Genomic DNA, 24,088 nt, shown 5'->3' with positions numbered 1-24,088 from the left:
TCCCAGTGTTCTGGGAGGACTTGGTCACGGCCTTTGAGTGTGTCTTTCATGTATCTCTTCCCTGGAGACTGATCCTGGCTCAGTGTCTGGCAGGTAGCAAGGTACTCAGTGTCTAGCATAGCTGTTAAGGATTCATACTAGGTGCTACCACTGTCCCTGCCTAGGGACACAAGTGACAGAATTAAATGAAAGCAAGGCAGAGCGTCAGGCTCCTGAGCCTGAAGGAAATCACTTTAGATAGTTCTGAAGTGTTGCAGGCCCTCCCTCACAAGCCAAAGCTAGGGAGTGTATACTGTACATACTCTGATAAAGCACAATCCCATTCTGTCTCGTTCAGGATTTGTGCCACTCACATTGTGATGAATCTATCATCCATAAGAAGATTACAACCATCATCAACTGCTTCATTAACTCCTGTATCCCACCAGCGTTACAGATTGATATTCCAGCTGAGCAGGCCCAGAAGATCATTGAGCACAGGAAAGAGCTGGGGCCATATGTGTTCCGAGAGGCACAGGTAGGAGACAGGCAGTGGCTGAGCAGTGTCGAAACACAGCAGCAGCCAAGGTGGTCTTTTAGAGCTTTTACTTCATCCATGCACGAGGAGAGCTTAATGCCCCTCATACTGCAGTTTGCTTTCTTTAATGCAGATATCTTCTGCCTATTCCACTAAAATACACAAAACCAGTGACTTTCACACTGCTTTGCTCGTAATGCCGTAAATAAGATCAAGTGCCGTGCTTTGGCTTTCGCAGTTACCGTTTTTTTTTTTTTTTTTTTTTTTTATCTACAAATTATAAAAATACTCCCTGTAAGTCCTCTCCTTTCTCACTCTTCATATCCCCTTTCAAGTATCTGCTACCACAAAGATGTATAAATATTTGTGTCTTCAAATCTGTATATTTTTAAAGATTGAAATATTCACGTAGCTCATAAAATAAGGGAGAGGAGACTTACGTGGGACTCAACCTCAGCCAGCACGTGGTGAAAGGAAAGTCTGCCTCTTTTGGACCTTCTTATAGTACTACTTCTTAAAATAAATAATAGAAAACACTGGCTTGATGCACATAATTTATTTGAAATTTGAAAACCCTTTTAGTGATGTTGTTCCTAAAAAGTGATAAAGAAAAATAAGTTCTAATTGGGGTAATGAGAAAGACCCATCACAAGCAAAGTGATATGAACCAGATCTGGAGTGTGACTGTGACTGCCCTGGAGCATGGAAGAAACATTGTCCCTTACTGTTCACTGTGAGCCACTCTGTTCAAGTCCTGTGAGGGACTGAGAGTGGACTCCCAATCCTAATTATGCATTAGAACTTGCAGATCTGGAGTGATTGAGGATGTGCGAGGGAGACAGAAAACATGGCGCCAGAATGGTAGCATCTGCAATGACTGATCTTAGGACCAACCTCGCCTTGCAGTCCTGACAAATCAGAGCAAGGCACACTCCTCTGTGATCTTGTGTCTGAGCAGAGGGGTCCAAAGAGGCTCATCTGCCAGTGACCCCTGTCTTAGTGCAATGTCTGATGTCCTGAGGTAGCATCAATAGACAACGGTCACTCAAGGATCTCTTTCCTCCAGATCTGTCTGTGTGGGGGCAGCTCTGAGCGTGGCATCCCTTACCCCAGAGATGCGAGCCAGAAATGTTTGTTCTCCCTCTCCTTTGCTTCCTCAGCCTCATGTTTGATCAATTCTTAAAATGTCACCATGTGCCTCCTTATGACAGACTCTCCGTTTTTCTTCACCTCCCTGCTACTTCAGATCTGCAAAACCTTTTCCAGTCACCAAAGCTCCTGCCTCTGGTCTTACTCCATAAATGAACTGCAGGCAAAGCACTTTTTTCCCAAAATGGTGTTTGACCACGCCATTCTCTGCTTAAAGTGCTGACTCATTGCCTCTCTGCTACATAGAGCAGTTTTCCTCACAGCTGCCTCTCTCAGTGCCCCCACTCTCTCTTCCCCAGGGCCACTGAGATAGCTGTAGTCCCATAAATGGCCTTTATCTTTAGTCCTGAGCTGCGCGAAGCCCATCTTCTTTCCCTCGAGTTCATCCCTGCCGTAAGATTTCTAACGTTAAATTCAAAGTGGCTATCCTTGAATCTGCCTTACTGGACTGTAGAGTTTGTGAGAGTGGTGTGTGTTTCTTATTTATCTTCGTGTCTGTTTGCAGAGTAGTTATTTCTGACCATAAGGCCATGAGATTTGTCATGGCACAATAGTGTAAGGTCAGCTTGGAAATGAGGGCCAAGTGAAGCCAAAGCAATAACTGCTGGTCTAGCCTTGGATCAGCAGAGCCTCTTGTCTATCCCCAGACACACTACCATAGTCTAAAGGCTTTCCTACTCAGCCAGGCTCTTACTGGTCCCTTTATTCATAAAGAAATATTCATCTACTGGCAGTCCTATATATATTAGTATTTTTCTTAAAATTTGGTTTTCTTTTGAGGTTCTATAGGTATAGGAGAACGTATATTAATTTAATATTAGATTCAAATCTCAATTGCTTCTTGGGGGATTATAACATTTTTGTGCCTTTTATTGAGAACGTGGGTCCTGATAGGTAATGTGTAGAAAAAGGCTGATGCATGTATTTAAGCCGAGAGTGCTCAGGTTTTACAGAGATAACTGAGAAGTAGGGTTATAGATGCCAGCTAAAGGAAGACAGGCATTCAAGCTGAAGAGACTTCATACATTCTGTTATCTATCTATCTATCTATCTATCTATCTATCTATCTATCTATCTATCTATCTATCTCATCCATCCATCCATCCATCCACCCACCCACCCACCCACCCACCCACCCACCCATCTATCTATCTATCTATCTATCTATCTATCTATCTATCTATCTCATCTATCCATCTATCCATCTATCCATCTATCTATCTATCTATCTATCTATCTATCTATCTATCTATCTCATCTATCCATCTATCTATCTATCTATCTATCTATCTATCTATCTATCTATCATCTATGTATCTATCAATCATCTATCTATCATCTATCTATCAATATTGAAGAGCTTCATACAACATGCTTTTATCTTGTACACAGACCCACTCAACTCTTTTTAGATCCAGCCTACCCACCCAACTTTGTGTCTTTTCTTTTTTTTTCCTTTTTTTTCTTTCACCCATCAAGACCAAATTTGTGCTGCCCAAATAACCTTAAATGTGTGACCTTCTACTGAAGTATAGCCAACCTATCAGGGGCTGCCTTCTTAGGCTCTCCCTCCCTCTCCCAGCCACTAACAGTCGCCAGGAGCATCCCTCCAGGGATGGGATTGTGTGTCCAACTCCCATCTCCATGCCTGAATTTGGTCTGGCTTGCCTTGCACACATATGTTGTGTGTACTGCCACTGCTGCCCTGCTCTGTCGGGAAGACGGTTTCCTTGCAATAACCTACTGCCTCTGGCTCTAACATTCTCTCTCCTCCCTCTTCTGCAAGGATTCCTGAGCCTTTGTAGGAGGGGTGTGGTATGCATGCTCCACTTAGGGATCACCATTTCAGCTTCTTCCTCTCTGCACTTTGGGCAGTTGTGCGGCTCTGTGTTGGCACCATCTACTGCAAATGGAAGCCTCCTTGATGAGGAGGGCCGAGATCTGCATTGGGCCATGGGTGCAATGTCATTTGAAATCCGTTTAATGCTTTGTCTGCTAAGGCATCCTTTGACATGGCTCTCCAGATTTTACAGCCATGCTCCCAGGAAGCTACAGAATTCAATAACAAGATTGTACTTCAAAGGGAATGAATAATTTTAGCAAGTAACTGTATTTGTACCTAGAAAAAAAATGAGTAGTGATTTTTTGCTAATTCAGGACTCAAACATTGACTTTGAAAGAAATTCCTCTTTTACTGTAAGAGTTGGCTCAGAGCCTAATGGGGCAGCTCATTCTTCTTCGAGGCATTGAGTAAAAGCTACTCTTAGCCATAAGATGTTGGACTCGATTTGATGTGGCAAGTCCTATCTTAGAAATAATATATGCCTGGGGAGCTAATATAAAACTTCAGCCCAGGAATTACAACAGCTACTCTCATCTCTATAAATATCATAATTAATCACTTAATGTTTGGGGTCCTCTAGAGAGGCTTGGTCTAGGATGCTGGTTTGCTTTTTAAATGTTACTTTTTCTCCCTCTCACACAAAAGAGAGATTATATCATTTAAAAGTTACTCAAGATTTATTCTTAGATCTGCAGCTTTGTTTAAGAGCTTTTCCAGAGGCAAAATGGTATTTCCTTTCTCTAAAAGACAGAGGCGGGTGCAGGGTGGGGGTGGGAGGCTTCTCTTGATGACCTGGATACTTGGAGTACTTGCACAAAACTACGGAGCGTGGCTGACCAACTGGGGTCATTTAAAAAGAGAACATCAAATCTTATCCCAGTGGAGTCTTTATTAATGTGACCAGTTGGTTAGGGAAGCACAAAGACTAAAGTCACTTTTAAGTGTACTATGTGAGTATTTTACAGGACTTTTCATCGGTGGTTAAAACACTGCTGAGAAGCACGGGCTGAGCTCACTGTGCTGTGAAGTCTGCAGACCAGGAGTGGGAGGGAGAGCCGCTGTAGACTCAGGATAGAGAACTTAATCCTCCATCGTGGCATGTTAGAGTTAAATCAATACATATGTAGAAAATCATAATCTGAGACATACTTTTTTATATGCAGATGACAATTTTTGGGGTTCTGTTTAAGTTTTGGCCACAGTTTTGTGAGTTCAGGAAGAATTTAACTGATGAAAAAATCATGAGTGTTTTAGAGAGAAGACAAGAATATAAGCAGAAAAGGAAAGCGTCAGACATAGAAGAAGACAAGGCTGGAAAGGTAAGACCAAACCCAACTGAGTAAGCACACTTCTAAAAGATAAGGGGGGTTGTGTGGTCGATAGAATGTGGACTGGAGAAGTGTGCAGAAGTTACAGAAGTGACCACAAAGCCTTCCTTCACAGCCACCAGACTGTGCTGAATTTCTCAGAATTGATGTCAGCCAGGTTCTCTTCTTCATGAAGGCTTTTGTTGACGTCTCTAGACAACACCAGCAGTTTTCATTCACTGGAATGATCCTGCTTCTCGTGTGTGTGTGTGTGTGTGTGTGTGTGTGTGTGTGTGTGTGTATGTGTGTGTGTGTGTGTGTGTGAAAGAGAGACAGAGAGAGAGAGAGAGAGAGAGAGATGCATATGTATGTGTGCGGTGCCTGTACATGTACGTGTAGAAGTCAGAGTGGGAGCTCCTGCTTTTCCATGCTCTATTCCTGTGAGACAGGATCCCACCCTAAACCAGGAACTATCGTGGCCCAGTGATCCTCTGGTCTCCATGGCCACAGTGCTGATGGGGTTAAGGGTACCTGACCACACCTAGCTTTTACCCCACAGTATGTGTATGGAGGTCAGAGGGTAGGTTCTCTCCTTTTACCATTCGAGTCCCAAAGGTCAGACTCTGGTCACCAGGCTTGTGTGGTAAGAACCTTTACCTGCTAAGCCTCCATCTTTAGTTAATACTCTTACAATATATGGCAAATACATTGTTACCACTCACTGTAACTGCAAACTTCACACTTTATTTTAATATGGAAATGTAAGGAAACCAATATAGTAGTAGCAGATATTTGTCAGTGAAATTAGATGAGTAAATACAGAAAAGTGAGTGTAGGTAATCTATGACATTTTGGTAACATGGAAATGTAACTGCTGGGAAAAGTCTGTTACTTTGCAACAGATAAGACTTCTCTGTGGGCGTGGCTCCCACCTCTGTGGGCGTGGCTCCCATCTTTGTGGGCGTGGCTCTCAACCAGAATGTCTGTTTCATTTATCAACTGATGGTAATAGTATGTATTTTATATGACTTGAGCATGTAAGATAATTAACTAGCATGCATGTATGAAAGACAATAGTCTTCACATGTGATTGTGAGGTATTTGCTCATTTGGTATTGTTCATCGGTCAGCACAGTGGGTAAGGAGTCTCCTCTTGGGACTTCCTGGTTTTGGATCCTAGCCCTACCATTGTTCCATTCCATTGGCTCTGTTTTCTTTTTATTATTTTTTTTAATTTTTTCTATGTATGTCTGTACACATGTCACATGTATGCAGGTCCCTGTGATGACTAGAAGAAGGGCATAGAGTCCCTGTGGTTGGAGTTCCAGTCTATTCTGAGCTTCCCACCTGGGTGCTGAGAGCTTAGGGCATCTAGAGAACAGCTAACACCCTCCCTCTGGCCCCAGATCTGGTCTCTTAGCAAAACGGTCACTTCCCTGAGTCTCATTTTGTCAGTGCATGGAGAGAATCATACCACTCGCATCCCAGAGTAAAGGTAGAGAAGGGTGACTGCAGCCCAGCAAGTCACAGGGAAAGACGGCTGTCTCCACAGGCACAGTTGAGCTTTATCAGAATGGCATCGGCTGTCTCCTCCACTTTCATTCTTGATAGGAATTCAATGGAGAAATCCTGTGAGGAATGTGACAGGAAGAGGAGGACCTTAGGGAATGTTCTGTCCAGTTTAACATCCAGTTCAACACCAGATCATAGAAGTACTGTCACATCAATGTAACTAAGTCAGTGAGGTGCTGCTTGCTGTGAGTTTGACCCCAGCACCACGAGAATAAGCTGGGCACGTTCATGTCACCCCAGAACTGGGAGACAGAGACAGGAGGAATGAAAGACCTTGTCTCATAAAACAAGGTTTTGACAAGCTATGCCCAGGGTTGTTCTCTGGCCTCCATATACAGACACACCCACACTTTTATGAAAACACATACCTCACACACACACATGCACACATACACACATGTTCACACACACGCATACACGCACAGGCACACATGTTGACAACATACGTTGTTTAAGATGTTCGTTCTTTCTAATTCAGGTAACAAGTATGTAGGAAATTGTTATACACTCATCACAGAAATGAACTCAGATTTATGTATTTTGGTTGATTTCTAACGTACAAGTTTGGAAATGACCTTAGTTTCTTCTTGAAAGAATGAAGGTCGGTACCATGTATCCTCTACTCATCCACTGAGCGTAACAGCATGGTTCCTGTATCACTCACTCATCAAACATCCGAGTGCGTGAGACCATTCAGCCACTACAGTATACACACGGAGTATTCATATCACCACACAGCACACGCTGCAGGGCCTCCTGTGGGAGACGCTGTTCAGCAAACACCGAGCAGTTAAGCCACACAAGGCCCTCAGTTCTGTATTTCCTAGTATTGAAACATTTCCCCCCAGTATACCTACCTACATGAAAACAAGCACATATACCTTGATTCCATTTATGTGTATAATTCTATGCCCATGAGTTCTCCCTAGTGGAAATCTAGATACATGTTCACGGGGACTATCAGTAGTCCTCTGATGCTTGGATTTTTATATTCTACTTCATTTATCATTCAGTGTTTTTATATTAACATGCAAAGTGAAAGGTGAACGTGACACTGGCTTGAACGTGAGGCTTCGGCTGTGGTTGAACTATGTTCTTGTGTGATATTATCATAACTTCTTAAGGCCACATTATCCATCTTGGAATAACTTGGTTTCTTACTTGCAGACTGGAGTCAAGCAGTATGCAAGTACTACAGGCTCTCTTACGAAACCTACCTTAGGCAGTGAGTCCCTACTAGCCCTGCAGTCCTATGGCCGACAGGTAAGACTCTAGGATACCCTCCTCTCTAGAGCAGTGGGTGGGCAGTGGTCACAGCTGCAGGAGGTTGTGATTGGAATGGATTTACAGAGCACCGTGGTGTGGCTGGTCAGATTACAGGCAAAGACGGTAGTCTCCAGGGAGAAAGAAGATGAGATTACCCAATTATGGACAGTATAATAAAGGAAAGGCGTATTTTGTGGGTTTGGGTGTTTTTTTTTTCCCCTCAGAGCATGCCGGGATTGAAATTCAGGACCTCATAAGCATGTGATCCATCAGAGTTCTTCCCTAGCTCAGGAAGGCTTAACTTGAAGACAGTGAATGCTAAATGCTCAGTCTTTGTTTCTTAACTCTTCCGTTGTGCATACCCACCAACTAAGACATTTGCATTGTTGCCTTTACAATGGTAAACACCTTTACAACCTTCATACCAACTCTCTGAAACATCTTGGGTTTAATTTATTCATTCTTAGTGACTTGTATTGAAAGACATTTGCATCTGCACTTAGAAATGCTAAATAAGCCAGGCGGTGGTGGCACACCACCTTTAATCCCAGAATTTGGGAGGCAGAGGCAGGTGGATTTCTGAGTTTGAGGCCAGCCTGGTCTACAGAGTGAGTTCCAGGACAGCCAGGGATACACAGAGAAACCCTGTCTCGAAAAACCAAAAAAAAAAAAAAAAAAAAAAAAAAAAAAAAAAAAAAAAAAAAAAAAGATTTATGTTACCTTCTGTTTCTTTCTTGAAGGTAATCTGAAAATTTTTTCATAATTAACTTTGAACATTATTATTATTATTATTATTATTATTATTATTATTATTATTATTATTTAGCCAACCTGGTGCTATTCAAAGTACATAGAAGCCTTGGAACAAGAGCGAATTCTACTGAAAATTCAAGAAGAAGTGGAAAGAAAAATGTTCACAGGTAATTTTTGCCTCTTGTATGCAGAGCGGCTTTATTGCTGTGTGTCACACAGTAATGTCAGGTGTTTGCGACGGGCACTTCACTCTGTCTCTCGTCTTTGTCTTGTGCAGGTACATCATCTTTAACAAACTTGCTTAAGCCTTCCACTGGCTCCACTCTGTCTTTGAAGAAGAATGTGTCTTCTCACAGCATCCAGAGTCAGTCCCCCTGATCATCTGCCTTCAGCTCTTGTCTTCCCATTTCTTCCCTAACTTTCCAGTCCAAGGCCCTGACTCCCCACCACCACCTTCTCACCCTCCAGTTAGGAGACTGTTCAGTCTCTCTGTGTCATTAGAATTTCTCCTCTACCAAGGAGGAGAGGTGGAAATCCATGTCTAACATGTCTCTTGTTTTCCAGGATAACAGCTTCCAGTCCACGGTCAGATCCTCACGTTGACGAGCACTGGGTAAGTCTGTGTGTGAGACTCCCCTTGACTGCACACCCTCCCACAGGCAAATCTACACAGACCCAAACCACATCCCCACTCACACACCCATGCTTCACCACCAAACCAAAGGGTAGGAACAGCTAGTCTTCTGATTGATGGTACCATCTCCCAATAAGGGATTCCTCTCAGGAAGAATTGCAAGCTTTCTAAACTCCCCTGTGAGTGTGTGACGGAGCTGAACACCAAGCCCTCTCCACACAGACACCGATTCTGACTGGGTTCCATGTCAGAGTTTAACAATCCATTTCCAGAGCAGTCCAGCCACAGAACGTAGTGTGCACGCCAGCGAGGGTGTCTTCATTATCTTCCGCCTTAACCTGGTTTCTCAGAATCCTGCTTTCCAGCTCATGGAGGGAGGGACAGGGCAGTGGGCCTGACTCTCTCCAGCTGCTTATCTTTCCCCCCCTCCCCCGCACTGAACCCTGACAGGCACTCTCTCCCATCCCCCACCTCTTAGGTTAAGTTCATAATGCCCTGAACATTTTGGATGCCATGTTTTACATATTCATTTATCCGTTTTTAATGTTCCTTTAATTTTTTATGACTATTGTTTGGATTTATTTTTCTATGCATCTTGGTTTCACACATTTTTTTTTTTCTTTTGCAGGATTTCTTTAAGCTAACTAACAGGAGAAGCTGTGTGCTGGAGGTGTTGAATAGTCTGTGTTCCCTTAGAATACCGTCTATGATAGGCTGCAAGAATTAAAGATTGTTGCCTATCATACTACATAAGGAAAAAGCATGTGTAATCTTTAACAGATACCCCTTGCAGGCCCACCATATCTGCTTAGCAGACCTCTTCATTGGACGCCTGGGGTGTGACTATTCCTAGTATAATAAACAGGGAACACAGGAGAGCCCTTTGCCTCCGTTCCCACCCATGATGAAACCACAGAAGCACTGGTCTGTACACAGCAGCACCCACAGCACCCACAGCACCCACACGACGAGGGTTAGCATTTCAGGTGACTTGACCCACTCCTTGCAAGCCTTCCAGACACCTTGTTGATTTTGATTCGGACTTGCGCTAAGACTGCTCTTATGCAGACTCTTAGGGCCAAAAGAAATGGTACTCAGAAAGGGAGGCACTCTGTCACAGGCAAAGGAGGACCAGACAACATGTAAGAGAAGACCTGAGATGGTCCCTTGTGACCCACATAACTAAGGTACTCCAAGGACCACAACCCAGACTAGAAACTGTGCCCTACATTCCCACACAGTTCTGAGAGGTCTTTTCAAAGATAAAACTGTCATCCCAAACTCTCCAGGTAGTTTGGAACTTAAAATAGGGAACTTTATCAGCTGACATACTTTGACGGTTCCCTTTCCTCTAAAGAAGGGACTCTCGGGCGCTTGTCATCTGTTTGGCTTTTGGAGGTGAGGATCTTGCTGCCTCCAGGCTACCCTCAACCCTCAGGGTGTGGATCGCCATGCCTCACTAGATAGGATGTCCCTGGCACCGTGCCCACAGCACCCTAAACAGAGGCTGTGAACTGTACCTGTTTCACAAAGCCTCTGAGGAGGTCAGTGCCTCGTGGGTCTCGATCCTTCTCTCTTCTCTGCTGCAGCTGAGATTTTATTGATTTATTTGTTTTCCCAATGTTCAAATTTTTTGTTCTCTCAACATGTTAATTATAATTTTCTAGAAAGTTGTTTTTCCAGTTGTCAATGTTCATTACAGCTAATAAGAACCCACTTCCTGGTTACAGTATCAGGCTGCTTCCTGAGTAGTGCAAGCACTGTAGAATATTAACAAAATTAAGATAAAATAAAATATATTATCTTTTTATTCCTTCCCTAATGTTCTTCCTTTCTTTATGCATAGAGTTTTTAACCTATACAAATTTTCTTCTCTTAAAAGAACTTTTGATACTTATTGCAAAGCAGGTCCATTTGAAACAAATACCTTAGAAAACCTTTGAAAACTTCTGGTTTCTTTGGGAACTCAGTTATATCATGTGTTTTGCTGAAGCAGACAGGTGAAAGGAGGTTTTGCTGAAGCAGACACAGGTCAAAGGAGGTTTTGCTGAAGCAAACACAAGTAAAAAGGGGTTTTTGCTGAAGCAGACACAGGTAAAAGGGGGTTTTGCTGAAGCAGACACAGGTAAAAGGGGGTTTTGCTGAAGTAGACACAGGTAAAAGGGGGGTTTGCTGAAGCAGACACAGGTAAAAGGGGGTTTTGCTGAAGCAGACACAGGTAAGGGGGGTTTGCTGAAGCAGACATGGGTGAAAAAATGCTTTGCTGAAGCAGACACATGAGAGGATATGTGATATTTAGAAAGAATATAAATATCACCCCGCAGACAGTGGGGAAGCTGGAGCATTGGTTTGCCTTGCTCTGTCTCTCTGGTCTTCGCTGATTTGCTGGTTCACCTTAAATCTCGTTGCTGATCCTGCTGATCCTTCATTGGTCCTGACTTCATAGAGAATAACTCGTCAAAGGATTTATGATATTCTGGCAGCTTCCTGCTGCTTCCACAGACTCTCACAGATCCAGTGAGTTGAACTGCCGCTGCTGATTCTGCTGTTGTCTGCTGAGTGCACTGGACTGCAGCTGCTGATTCACGTTTGGTGTTTGTTAGTGGACTGAACTGCTGATATCCTGACAAAGATGATTGGAATTGCCCCCCACCCAAAACTATTTCTAAAGAGGTCCACTTTCCCCATATCCTAATAGCCTCTGGTGGGTGGCAGGCTAGAGGGGAGGTTGAAGCATTTAAGAATTCTCATTAAAGTAGGTTTTGAAAAACTGAAGCCTACAAACCTTTCTCTTTTTCCTTTTGACAGGTAACAGAGAGCTGCTTCTGCTCCAGTCTGTCCCTCCTGTACACAGCCACCTTCACTCCTGTCCCTGGGCCATGAGAGACTCTCTCTCTCTCTCTCTCTCTCTCTCTCTCTCTCTCTCTCTCTCTCTCTCTCTCTCTCTCTCCACCTCAGTTTTGAAGTTTCCACGGATCTCTCTTCAAGCTCAGCCCCATGGGTCTCTCCTCATCAGTGTGTATTCTATATAAACTCCTCAGATGCTCTTCCTGTCTGAGATACTGGGGTTTTTCCCCTCCTATTTCCATTTGATTCTTCCTTGGCATTTTCTTCTCTGTGCTTGCTTCATAATTCTGATGTTGTTTATTGTTGCCCTGGCTGATTAAGGTTGAAGTTTACCATTGTCTGGATAGCCTTCTGAGCTCAGAATAAAATGGCGGGCTCTCTTTGCCAGCAGGGCTTCTCCTGCTCTGACCTTGTCTGGGGTCAAGCTTGAAGCCCACACACACCTATGCCTGTGGAATGTCATGTAGCCTTGGTTAAGATTGCTGGCTCAGCAATAAGAATCTGTTCAGCTAGCACCTGAGACTACTGGGATGCCTCACGATGCTAAGGAAGCCTTCTGGTACCCTAAGCTTTAGCAGGTGACCTTTGCCTACCCTGGATATCCCCCCTTTCCCCAGAACTACATAAACCCTAATTCATCCCAAGTAAAGTTGATCTGTCTCCCTGAAGCTGGTCCCAGTGTGTGGTTTCCAATCATCCTCATGGGCAGTCGGAAACCCTGTTGTTACTGTTTTCAAGACAGGGTTTCTCTGTGTAGCTCCAGCTGACCTGGACTTCACTCTGTAGACCAAGCTGGCCTTGAACTCAGAGATCCATCTACCTCTGCCTCCTAAGTGCTGGGATGAAAGGCATGTGCCACCACTGCTCGGCCTATCATCCAGTTTTTAAAGCTGGAGCTCTTAATTGTTAACTACAGGCACCTTAAGCTTCTCATCTTGGTGGTGCCAGCACCCCTATCATCTCTGGTTCACATGCTGCTTGGAAGTCTGGACTGCGCTGAGTGTGTTATAAATTTTAGTTGAAAGCAAGACATGATGTGCATGGTAACAGAGACTGTGATGGATAAAACTGTGAGCTCTGTTTATCTGACTCACAATGATTTTGAACTTACTGTGGTAGAAGAGACTGAGAGTTCTCTCTGTGCTCCTATTTCTATCTTTGATGTTATTTGTTTTCCTAAAGTCTCTTCGATATTGAAGCTCTTGTTAAACCTCATTATGTGGGAAGAAAAAAAACATTTTTAGTCTCACGATCAGTGTTTTGATGAACCTGAACTGAGTGTTTCTCTTCTGCGAGGCTTGTTGGAGCATTGGTTTAAAAAAAAACACACACACACACACACACACAAAACAAAAAACAGAAACACAACACAGCAAACAGAACCAAATCTTCCTATGTTACGTTCCAGCACAGCCATGCCTTTAATGGTAGGTCTGGTTAACAGTGCACTGAGTGATCTCACGTTGGTCGACAGACTCCTGGCTCCCAGCTGTGGGTGGAGTTTCCAAGGGGGTTTGACTCAAGGAATGGAACAACAGAGCAGTTAGAGCACCAGAGGGTGCAAGTTCAATCCCTTGTGCCCATATGGTAGCTTACGGCTGTCTAACTCCAGGCTGCTGTGGACATCAGGTACATACATGTCAATGGATTCTTCAGGGAGGGAGCGAGGATTGAAAAGAAAAAAGACAATTAGACAACACTGTAGCATGACCCCAGCCAATTCTGAAGCTGAAGCAGGTTTTTTTTTTCCCAGTCTCCTTTTATATCATTCTAGGTACATGCAAAGAATATGGTCAGTCCTAAGGCATAAACAAAGTAGTCAAGGAACAAACAAGACAAAAATCAAAGTAATCAAACAAGGCAATAAACAAAGTCCCGTGGTCACCGTGTCTAGGGGTTTATCAGGATGACCAAGATACAAGGAACACAGGACATTCCTCAGCTGTTCTTGCCTTGAGCCTATTTTGTTGTCCCAGCCCAAAGTCAAATTCCTGCCAAATTCCTAGAAGTGGTCCCCAAAGCCCTCCACAAGTATTCTTTAGAGAGTTTGTATAACAATTACAGTTACAATTAACAAAGGTTAGTTTAAGTATTGAATTGATGTTAATTGATGTAATTTGTATAATAACTATTTACACGTTCACTTTTGGCTCTTCTTCAAAGCATCAAACCAAGTCGCTGCCATCATGAGAAAGTTTCTTCCTTCCATGTGCCCAGATGTGTGCTTCGCCCTGGTCCATGTGTGTGTCTGACCCTGGGCCCACATGTGTGTGTCTGACCCTGGGCCCACATGTGTGTTTGATCCTGGCCCATGTGTATATCTGGCCCTGGTCTGCTTGATCATCTTAATGCCTTTGAATTATTCTTCTCCATTCATCTCTTGTTGGATAATCACCTTATTCTAGACCTTGTACCTGAACCTTATTTTATCTCTTTCTCCTGCATGGCCACCCTCCACCCATCTTCAGGGAAAGCATTCTAAAAGCACACATGACATTCTTTCGACAAAAGAATGACAAGACAAATGCCTTGCTGAGGTGAGTGGTGACACAAATCTCTTACTCTGTACTACCACTAGGACACTTCCTCTGATACCGCACTGATCTGCCGCCCTGCTTTCTCACAGAAGTCACTGTCTTCTCCCCCATGTTACAGTCAACTCATTTTATGAGAACAGAATCATCCAGGCTGAGGGTAATTTTTTGCGACTCAGATACAGCTGTTAGTTACTTTTATTCTAGTACTTTACATAGAACATCTAAAAAAACAGATGTTCAAAAATAGTTGTTGGGGAAGAAGGAAAACATCTCCAGTATTAAACCCCTGGAAAGTAAACACTGTCCATCTAAAAACTTCACTACAGCGATGCATCGATTAGTGTGAACCCAACTGAGGAATCTCCATGGCCTTGGCCACGGCCCTGTGGGCATAGGTGAGGGACAGTACTGGCTGGGATGGATCACCAGCAGTGCAGGGTAGGCTCTGAACTGAACCAGATAGAGAAGCTGGAGAAGCCAAGTGATCCGGCAGCCGTGATCTGCTCTTCATTGTGGATGTGGTGACTAGATGCCTGAGTTCCTGCCTCTGTGTCCCTGAAAAGGATGGCAGTACCTGGGACTGTAAACTAATGAGCCTTTTCTTCCCGGAGTCTGCTAAGTTCAATGCCTTGCAGTTAGTTAGTTATTCCTGCCTTAGTTAGCCTCAATCTGACCTGTGTGTGTTCTGATGACTGATTAAATTCTAATTGTGCTATATTTGGGCATTAGATAAAATGTGCTTCTTGATTTTAATGAGTTTTCTTTTTAAAACAATGCCATTTTAAAAAGCCCTAGGTGTTAAAATACTCTAACCTGCATCCTGCTATCATCCTTTGCACGAGAAGACACGAGGAGCTTGAGCTCAGAGTTTTGTTACATTATTTGAGGTACACAAGTATTTTGAAGGAAATTCAGTAGTGAAGTAATCCAGATGTGCTTTTTGAGACAGGATCTCTCTATGTAGCTCTGGCTGTTTTGCCTCCGTCTCGGCCTCTGCCTCCACCTCTGCCTGGATTAAAGGTGTGCTACCATACCTGGCATGCTATATTTCTTAAAAGTGTATCCTTTCATTTGTCATATAATTCAAGATACAGTTTATAAACGGAGTGTACTTTCTTTTTATAATTGTTGTACTGTTTATAATGACAGTGAAATCTCTAAATAAATGCATCCAAGGAGGCAGAGCTGCAGCTCAGCAGAGTCCTTGCCTAGTATGCAGGAGGCCCTGGCACCAGACAGAACAAAAGGTGTCCACAGACCTAAAGAGACTGGGTCTGTTTTGAATCTGTTGCCCTGTATTATTTGGGGCAATTTATTTAATCTCTGCATCACAGTTTAGTTGTTGATAAGGAACTCAAAATCCTGTGTAGCTCTAAATGGTGATTCTGTAACCATGGACCTCTGTATCGAATACGCTTATTCTTTGACAATGTCCCATGCGTATGCAGGTCATTCTGTTTGGTCCTCGCCTCTGCCTGTCAGGCCTCCCTCCCACCGCTGCTCTCCTACTGCGTCCCACAGGTCCTTTTCCCATACCCATGTCTGTTTTGTTTTGGTTTTTGCCTACTGATTTTAACCTGGACCTGTGGCCATGGGTTTAGAGGTGTCCATCAGAGACACTTAGTAGCACAATTTGGCACACAGTAGACACAGTAGACAGTGACCACTCCTCTCCTCAGAATTGATCAGCTGCGGAAGGTTCAGCAAGGACAGTGAGGCCCTATGAGCCCCTCCCCTGTCTGTGATTGGCTGACTGCTCTGTCCTGAAGGTTCCCAGCCTGTCTTCCTAGCTTCTGGCATTCAGTTTTTTCTGTTCCCTTTTCCACAATGATACTGGGACTTTCTAATGTGTCTTCAAGGTTTTGATCTGTTCCTCAGTGAGAATTTATTTCTGTATTTCAAAATTTGACCTTCGATCTAAAGATAAAAAGAAAAATTTACATCTATAACATTTTCTTTTCCAGAGTCAAATATACACAGGGGTTAAGCGCTGTTGGATAAATTCCCTGAAAGAGTGTTAACTCCACCATCAGATCTGTAGCCGACCACTGCTTTCATGCTGTTCCTTTGAAAGCAATAAATCAGACAACTCTTGATTTGTGGGTCACAAGCAATGGGCTACTTGATTAACAGCTGCCAGACCATTCCCCAACACAGTGCCATAGCAGGAGCTCAGGGACAGGACTCAGCACCTGCCCAGGTTGTCTGGATATGCAGCTCACTTGGGAGAGGACTTGCTTGGCATGGACGGAGGCTTCAGCTCAAGTCTCTACACTGCTAAAGCCTGGTGGGGTGGTGCATGCCTGTAGTCCTAGCACTTGGGAGTGCAGGCAGGAAGATCTGCAGTTCAAAGCTATCCTTGGCTACAAGGTGAGTTAGGGGCTAGCCTGGTTTTCATGAGATCCTGTCTGTCTCAAACAAAACAAAACACACACACACACACACACACACAACCAAAGCCAACCAACCAACAACAACAACAACAAAAAACCACACTGTGATGTGGTGGTGGTGGTGGTGGCGGTGTGTGTGTGTGTAAAACCTCAGCACTTGGGAGGCTGAAGCAGGAAGATGTGTTGGGGACCAGTTTGTGCATCATAATAAGACCTTATCTCAAAAACAGCCAAGCAGAGCCTCAGGCCTGCTGACACGCCCTCACAGGAGTGGATGGAGAGCATTAGCTCCTCACCTGAGTTCTCAGTAACCCTCTCAGCTGCTTGCGTACAATTCTGCCTTAATTGTGAGGGGACTTCAGAGCATATAGACTGGAGGAGAGTAACAGAAGGGACCCGATTTATGCCCCATCATTTGTGATGTGTACAGGCTGCCTTTAAAAAAAAATGTTTTTCTTTTATCGATAATAGATTAATAGATTTTTTTCTCATACAATATATATCCTGCTTATAGTCTCCCCTCTATCCTTCTGATTCCTCCCCGCCGCCCCTCTCCTCCCCTCAGAATCTCTGGATCCTCTCTGGATTTATTCCATTTCCGTCTCATTAGAAAAGGGAAGACTTCTAGGAAACCCAACAGAAGAAAAAGAGTCCAAAGAGCAAGCACAAGAAACAGAGGCCCACGAATCCCAGAGTTAGGATTCCCATTAACACTAAGCTGAAGGTTGTAACACACACAGAGAGCCGGGGCAGCCCAGGCTGTAACATCCGCAGAGAGCCGGGCAGCCCCGGGAAGGCTCTTGTCAGCTGCCTCACCTCAGTCTCTGTGAGTTCAAATGTGTCCTGCCGGGTTGATGGAGTGAGCCTAGTTTTCCTGGTGTCCCCAACAGCCTCTGGCTCTTACAGTCTTTCTACCTCCTCCTTGGTGGGGTTCCCCGAGCTCTGAGACGGGTTTGCTGAAGACATTTCATTTAGGCTCTGTGTCTGCTCCTATCTGCTACCGGAGGAAGCCTCTCTGATGGGTAAGACCCTGAGCTCTGAGCATATCGGAATGTCAACAGGAGCTATTTGATTGATGCTTTAAAAATAAACAGTCGTGTTTGGTTCTATTCCAGGTCTTTGGGCTCTCTAGTTCTTAGTTACCCAAGGAGTAACTTTGGGTTGTCCTTGGGACCTTAGGCGGAGGGGTGACTATTTAGGTAACCACAGGGGAGAGATTTTCACAACAGTAGATTCCATATCTGACCACATTCAAGTGCAGAGGATGTACGCAGAAGCCTGTGGTGTCCCTTCAAGTCTTACCAGAAGGCAGGAAGTTGTGCTGGCTGCCAACTTTCTGCACATGGATGGGTCCTCTGTGAAATTAGAATTGCCTTGCTCTGGATCAGGTAGATGGCAGGAAAACAAAGTGGCATCTGTTTTGGGTCACTATCTTTTCATCCCCTTTTGTTACAGCAGTTTATCCCAGGCCTTAACTAATTTAAAGGCTTCCGGTAGGGAAAGGGACAAAACCCAAAAATCCATGTCACTGATCAGCCATCAAAAACAAAAAACAAAACTAAACAAAATAAACAATCTCAGGCATTAAAATGGCAAGTTCTATAATATAGCAAAAACAAACCAAAACCAAAACAAACAAAAATTCTTGTGTCTCATAGAACTTGGAGGGTTGATCGTGTGCACGCTGTGTCCAGATCTCTAAAATAAAGATGCCGTTGCTCATGCATTTGGTGATCTTAGCTCTTTGGTGAGGTACTGGAGAGAGCATCGGGAAGGAGATAATCCACTTACTAGAAACACAGTTCACTGGGAAACACGTTCTCTGACGATGTCCTCAGTTAAACTTGGTGTAAAATCTGATGCTTTGAGTCCTCCAAGTCCAGAAAGTCAACTGCAACTACGCAGAGTCTCCCCTTTTCAAGAGTGTCTGAGACGTGTCATTTAGGTGATGGTAGGTCCCAGTGAAGGTCAAGGTAAAAGATGAAGCAGGAGTAAGGGAAGGGTATGCTGGCAGAGGATGAGCTAACCTCAAACAAATGGGCCTGTGACCCTGATTAGATGAGTAACATCCTCAGACCTCTCTGATCGGACTGACTGGCATGAGCAGGGCATGTAGACCCCTTGACGGCTTACCCAACGTTGTACTCAAAATGACCAGTCTCAATAAAGATAAATTCAGTCTCCCATTCCTGCCATGAGACCCATAAAAGAGGGCTGGAGAAACAGCTTAGCCATTAAATCTTAGGCTCGCAACCTGACAGACAAGACCGTAAAAGATGCCTGGTCAGGACAACGCGGCAGTGTTCCTCTCTTGGAAGCCTTCCTGTTCATGGGAGTTCTTTCACATTTTCCCTTTAACTATTCAGGTCACTGGCTCAGGATGGCTCTGGTGACGGGTGACCCTCAGACACACTAGCCTTGGGTCAAGAGCCCAGAAAGGCTCTACCACTCTCAAAACATCCCTGTCAAAGTGACTACCATTTTTATTCTAACCAATTATTTTAGAAGGCCTTAAAATAGACACAATTAAAATAAGAGAGAAATGTGCTACACAGAAGCGAGCACCAGCTGCTTGAATGCTACTCAGAGGAGATTTTGACTTGGAATTGATACTAACTGGGTGAAAGCTAACTAGGTGAAAGCTAAAATTTTGAAGGTATTCTATTCTCAGCAAAACCACTAACCTGGCTTGAAAATGCTATAATTTTTCAATTTCTGAAACAACCACCAGGCCCCCAAACTTGAATCCGGAAGCAAGCTGTGTGATATGTACAACCCCCACGAAAGGCTACTCTGCCATGACAACTTTAGATGTGGTCTAGAAATCAAAGAGATGAGGAAAAACTCCCAGGAGTCAAAGCCAAGTGCCTTTGTTGGCCCCTTCAGGGTCCCTGGAGGCAGGGTTAATCGTGACTACCACATATGACTCCGCCTCTTCCTAGGCTCTCAGACTCCCCTCTGGTTGGATGTCAGTGCCACCCAACATTCCACCTTCCTCACATACCCAAGTCTTTGGTGTGCAAGCGGCTACCTCTCCCTTCCCCTACACGGACACAGGCATTCTCTTTGGCTTCTTTGTCATCCTACCTTTAAGATTTTAAGAGAGGGTATAAAATAAGGTGTTTGGCATATCAAAGTGGGGCTTCTAGCAAGGGGTGGTTGTTTTGTTCAAGATGGAATTTCATCTCAGAAAAAAAGAAAAATATTGTCAAAAACAACCGCCAAAGAATTCTAGGCATTTATTTAAAGAAAAATTATGGAATCTTACTTAATACATATAGCTTAGAGATTCTGGTACCTTGAACTGACATTGTTTACACACACACACACACACACACACACACACACACACACACACACACACCCCAGCTACCATAATGTGACAGCTCTGCTTGGCTTGTCTGGGGTAAATGTTTTGTTCCTTCCTGCTGAGGTTATAATTCAGGCCATGATAGCTGTGAGTACCGGGGTAATTGGAGCTGCGTGAGGGCTAACCTCACGCTTAGGCTGAGGTTGCACCGTTGGTTGGGCAAGCTGCAAACTACCCACTGGACTCATATCACCTACAGCTCCAACAGACGGTGGCAGTTCTGTGCCTGTGCCTACCCACTCTGCCTTTCTTCTCTCATCACTGTCAAACTCACACGCAGTTTCAAACTCGCCCCTTTAAAACTACCCCTGTTGTTTCCCTCAACTAAGTTGGCTTCATTTTTGTTCTTGTCTTGCCATATACCTTAGTGGTATTTATCCATCATGCAGTTTTGGATTGCATGTCTCATTAGACGCTCAGTAGTTTAAAAGGCTGTAACTTTATAATTACCTCCAGAAAATTGTGACGATGGCAATTCTTTTCTTACTTCTGTGGGCTACCATGTTTGAATGTAACAGTACGGCCACCAGGTGACCTGGCACTATGTGTATCATAGTTTATGCCTTTAATGGTGTATTACTTAGTTAAACTATCTTATTATTGATACATATTATTGATACATATTCTACAAAAAGTTGACTTCCAATTAGCATCATAACTGTACCAAGACTACATATAGTATTTTCAGTTAAAACTGCTGTGTCTTTTTTACGTTTTTCTGTTTGTCACCAGAAGAAGATAAATGTCCTCCACAGAGTTGAACTTTAGAGCTGAGGTGGGTGGCATCCTCCTGTAGTCTCAGCTCTTGGGAGATAGAAACAGAAGTGTTGCTGTTTTAGGTTAACCATGGCTGCTTATGAGACCTTGTCTCCAAGAACACACCACACACACACACACACACACACACACACACACACACACACACACACGGGCATGTGCGCACAAAGAGAGAAACACTGTAACAATAACACTCATTTCATCTAAAGATTTTAAATGGATTATCATAAAACAATAACCGTGTACTTTCATTCTGTATACTATTTACTCTTAAGGCTTGACAGCACAGAAGAGCACACTTACACGAGCAATGCTTTTAACTGGATACATTTTGTCCATTATGGGTATGTGTATTGGAAATCCCCATCCTGTTAGAAACATAGTTTTTTTTTTTTTTTTTTCAAATCAAGAGAATTATCTCTTCTCAGAAAAATATTCTTGTGCAGAGAAAAGCAATCCTCTTGTTAGTTAGAATGTGAGATGTGACAGATGACAAGACAAACAGGGAACAAACGTGTCATCACGCAGGAAGAATGTGCTTGCGTGCAAGAGCTTACACACCAGGGCGGTTAGGAGAGCCCGGGCTGAGTAACAAAATGTCACCTACGAGTGAAGTCTTTGGTGTGTGTGAGGAGGTTGGAGGTGTTTTCTCCTTGGAAAGTCTCTATTAAGATCCTTCATCCTGCGAAGAATGACCTTTTCCATTTAAATGTACCACAGCAAAGGCCACCGAGGAACCGTGATAGCCATCAGCAAACTGATCGTGTGCAGTCAGTCCAGAAGTTACAAAAGCTGTTTCTGAGTCCTTGTTTGTACCCACCAGCTTAGGATTACATCAGAATTAAAGCACGCGGGACTTGAACTGACTTCAAAGACTAAACTGAGACTTCAGCTAGCTTAACGTTTTTCTTTTATTGGTTCATGTTTTCCATTTGGCTTCCATATCCTGTTCTGGTTTGATGCCCCTTCTAGAATTTCACTCACAGCCCCTATAGCTTTGGTTAGTGAAACACGCTGGTTAATAATACTGCTGCAGAGGCTGAGGACTTTAGCAAACTCATGTCTCCTGCTAGGAAGAATTAAATATCTACTGATTTTTTTCCATCCATGTCTAACACCATATGAACATACAGAATGTGTCTTACGTGGATGTCTAAATGCATTTAACCAGCATACATTTGCAGGGGACTGTTGGCACTGCAGTCTGTTGCCAATATAACTAATCACAAGCACAAGCCTTTTGATGCAACAGAAATAGGAGATCTATTTTTCTCCTAATTATATTTTTTCAAGTAAAAAATGGGCCATTTTATGACTTCTAAAAGTCCTAACTAGTGCATCAGCCAATGGTATTATGGCTTTAAAAAACCAGATAGTTGGACAGCCTCTGTAGATCACTGTCACATATGAAGAAATGGCAATTGTAGGGTCTGGGCTTGCACAGAAGCCCTGTGGAGACAGCAGAGCTTAGACTTGCATTTGTTTTGCCAGCGAAAGCTGTGTCTGGAAACAACACAGTAGATTTATGTTGGTGGCTTGGTATAGCCATCATTTTAGTTAGGGTGATATAAGCCTAAAATTGTGTTCATTCACCTACCAAGCCTGGGCAGGGCCGTTTGATGCTACAGCACTGGCTGTGGTAAGGTCCACTCCCCTACGCTCTGTCTTGTTTTCAAGTCAGTAGATATCAGTTCAGTACTTCTGTGGCTCAGCCTTTCAGTGGGTTTGAAACTCTGGAAAGGCTGGCTGGTGAGTTTCATACATTATGAAAATCAGAGACTATGAGAGTTACAGCTGTTACAGCCTTCGGGTCTCTTTGAACTCTAGCTGATGAAGAGGAAAAGATGAACTGCTTTAAGAACTCAGGCCAGGGCCTGGAGAGATGGCTCAGCGGTTAAGAGCACTGACTGCTCTTCCTCAGGTCCTGAGTTCAAGTCCCAGCAACCACATGGTGGCTCACAAACATCTGTAATGAGATCTGATGCCCTCTTCTGGTGTGTCTGAAAACAGTGACAGTGTACTTACATACACAAAACAAACAAACAAACAAATTTTTATTTAAAAAAAAAAAACAACCCTCAGTCCAGTGGTGGAGAACATCACATTTATGCTTAGTTAGCAATGTCTAGCTTAGTTGGATTTCTACTGAAGAAGATGGAAAAGACACTTTGTGAATCTGTGACGTGGGTTTATCGACCTGTGCCACCACCACATTCAAAGCACCATTGCCAGGCCCCTCAAAACCTTAATCCTTAAGACCTTCTGGGGCCGACCGTAAGTCCATCATACTCACAAGAGCGTGGTGATCTGTGATTAGCTAGTAGAAAGGTAATTTTAGTATCTTAGGGACTGACTCCATATTTGTCTAACACTAAGGAGTGACAAGTTGGTTTCAATTAGAAGTAAAACGGAGAAGCCTGTGCAGGTTACTTAAGACTATTGTCTTCATAATTTAAAATTTTCCCAAGATGTTAAGGTCTTGTTTTTCTAATATTTATTTGAAAATTATTTGAAAAATAAAGCCTTAATTGAGAATTCTATACTTTAGACATGCCGGATTTTCACATAAGTGCTAGAGAGAGAGCCTCGGGTCCTAGTGTCCCAACAGAGCATCTCAACAGCACCTACAGGGCTTCCTGTTAAGCAGCTATCATAGCTAGAAGGTTCTTTAACAGGTATGTCATCGATAACATTCTTATTTTTATTTTACTAAAGACGGTTGAGGGAAAGGCCCAAAATAATGAAATTGGTTGTTTATAATCTGTCTCATGTTCTTATACAAAGTGACTGGCAGAACAAAGACCCCCTAGACTTCTTCACTCAACAGTGATGATATTGACAATGATGGTTGTCGCAGTTTGAATGTAATTGGCCCTGTAGACCCAGAGGGAGTGGCACTATTAGGAGGTGTGACCTTGCTGGTGGAAGTGTGCCACTGCGGGGGTGGGCTTTGAAGTCTCGTGTGCACAAGCTATGCCCTGTGTGGAACAGTCTTTATCAAGATGTAGAACTCTCAGCTCCTGATCCAGCACCTTGTCTGCCTGGATGCTGCCACGCTTCAAACTATGGTTAATTGAAGAATTTCAAACTCTAACACAGGGTCAATGTGACCTTTGTGATATA

The 24,088-nt window shown here is 43.6% G+C and overlaps 1 protein-coding gene across 2 annotated transcripts in view; it reads left to right on the top strand.

Annotated features, from left to right (window-relative positions):
• Rgs22 (regulator of G protein signaling 22) overlaps window positions 1–10,858 on the top strand; it is a 110,567-nt gene extending 99,709 nt beyond the window's left edge. The window contains exons 22-28 of one of the 2 annotated variants that reach the window (XM_034516753.2): window positions 338–517; window positions 4,673–4,828; window positions 7,556–7,651; window positions 8,481–8,574; window positions 8,685–8,771; window positions 8,972–9,020; window positions 9,670–10,858. In XM_034516753.2, coding sequence (XP_034372644.1) covers window positions 338–517; window positions 4,673–4,828; window positions 7,556–7,651; window positions 8,481–8,574; window positions 8,685–8,771; window positions 8,972–8,976 — 618 coding nt within the window. In that variant the 3' untranslated portion in view covers window positions 8,977–9,020; window positions 9,670–10,858. The remainder of the gene's footprint in view (window positions 1–337; window positions 518–4,672; window positions 4,829–7,555; window positions 7,652–8,480; window positions 8,575–8,684; window positions 8,772–8,971; window positions 9,021–9,669) is intronic. The other variant, XM_076911262.1, reaches the window with a different exon arrangement.
• The last annotated feature ends 13,230 nt before the right edge of the window (window positions 10,859–24,088 follow it).

The sequence above is a fragment of the Arvicanthis niloticus genome, chromosome 13, assembly GCF_011762505.2.
Source record: "Arvicanthis niloticus isolate mArvNil1 chromosome 13, mArvNil1.pat.X, whole genome shotgun sequence".
NCBI lineage: Eukaryota > Metazoa > Chordata > Mammalia > Rodentia > Muridae > Arvicanthis > Arvicanthis niloticus.
The sequence above is the reverse complement of the archived record's forward strand: the minus strand, read 5'-3'. Positions and strand labels throughout refer to the sequence as shown.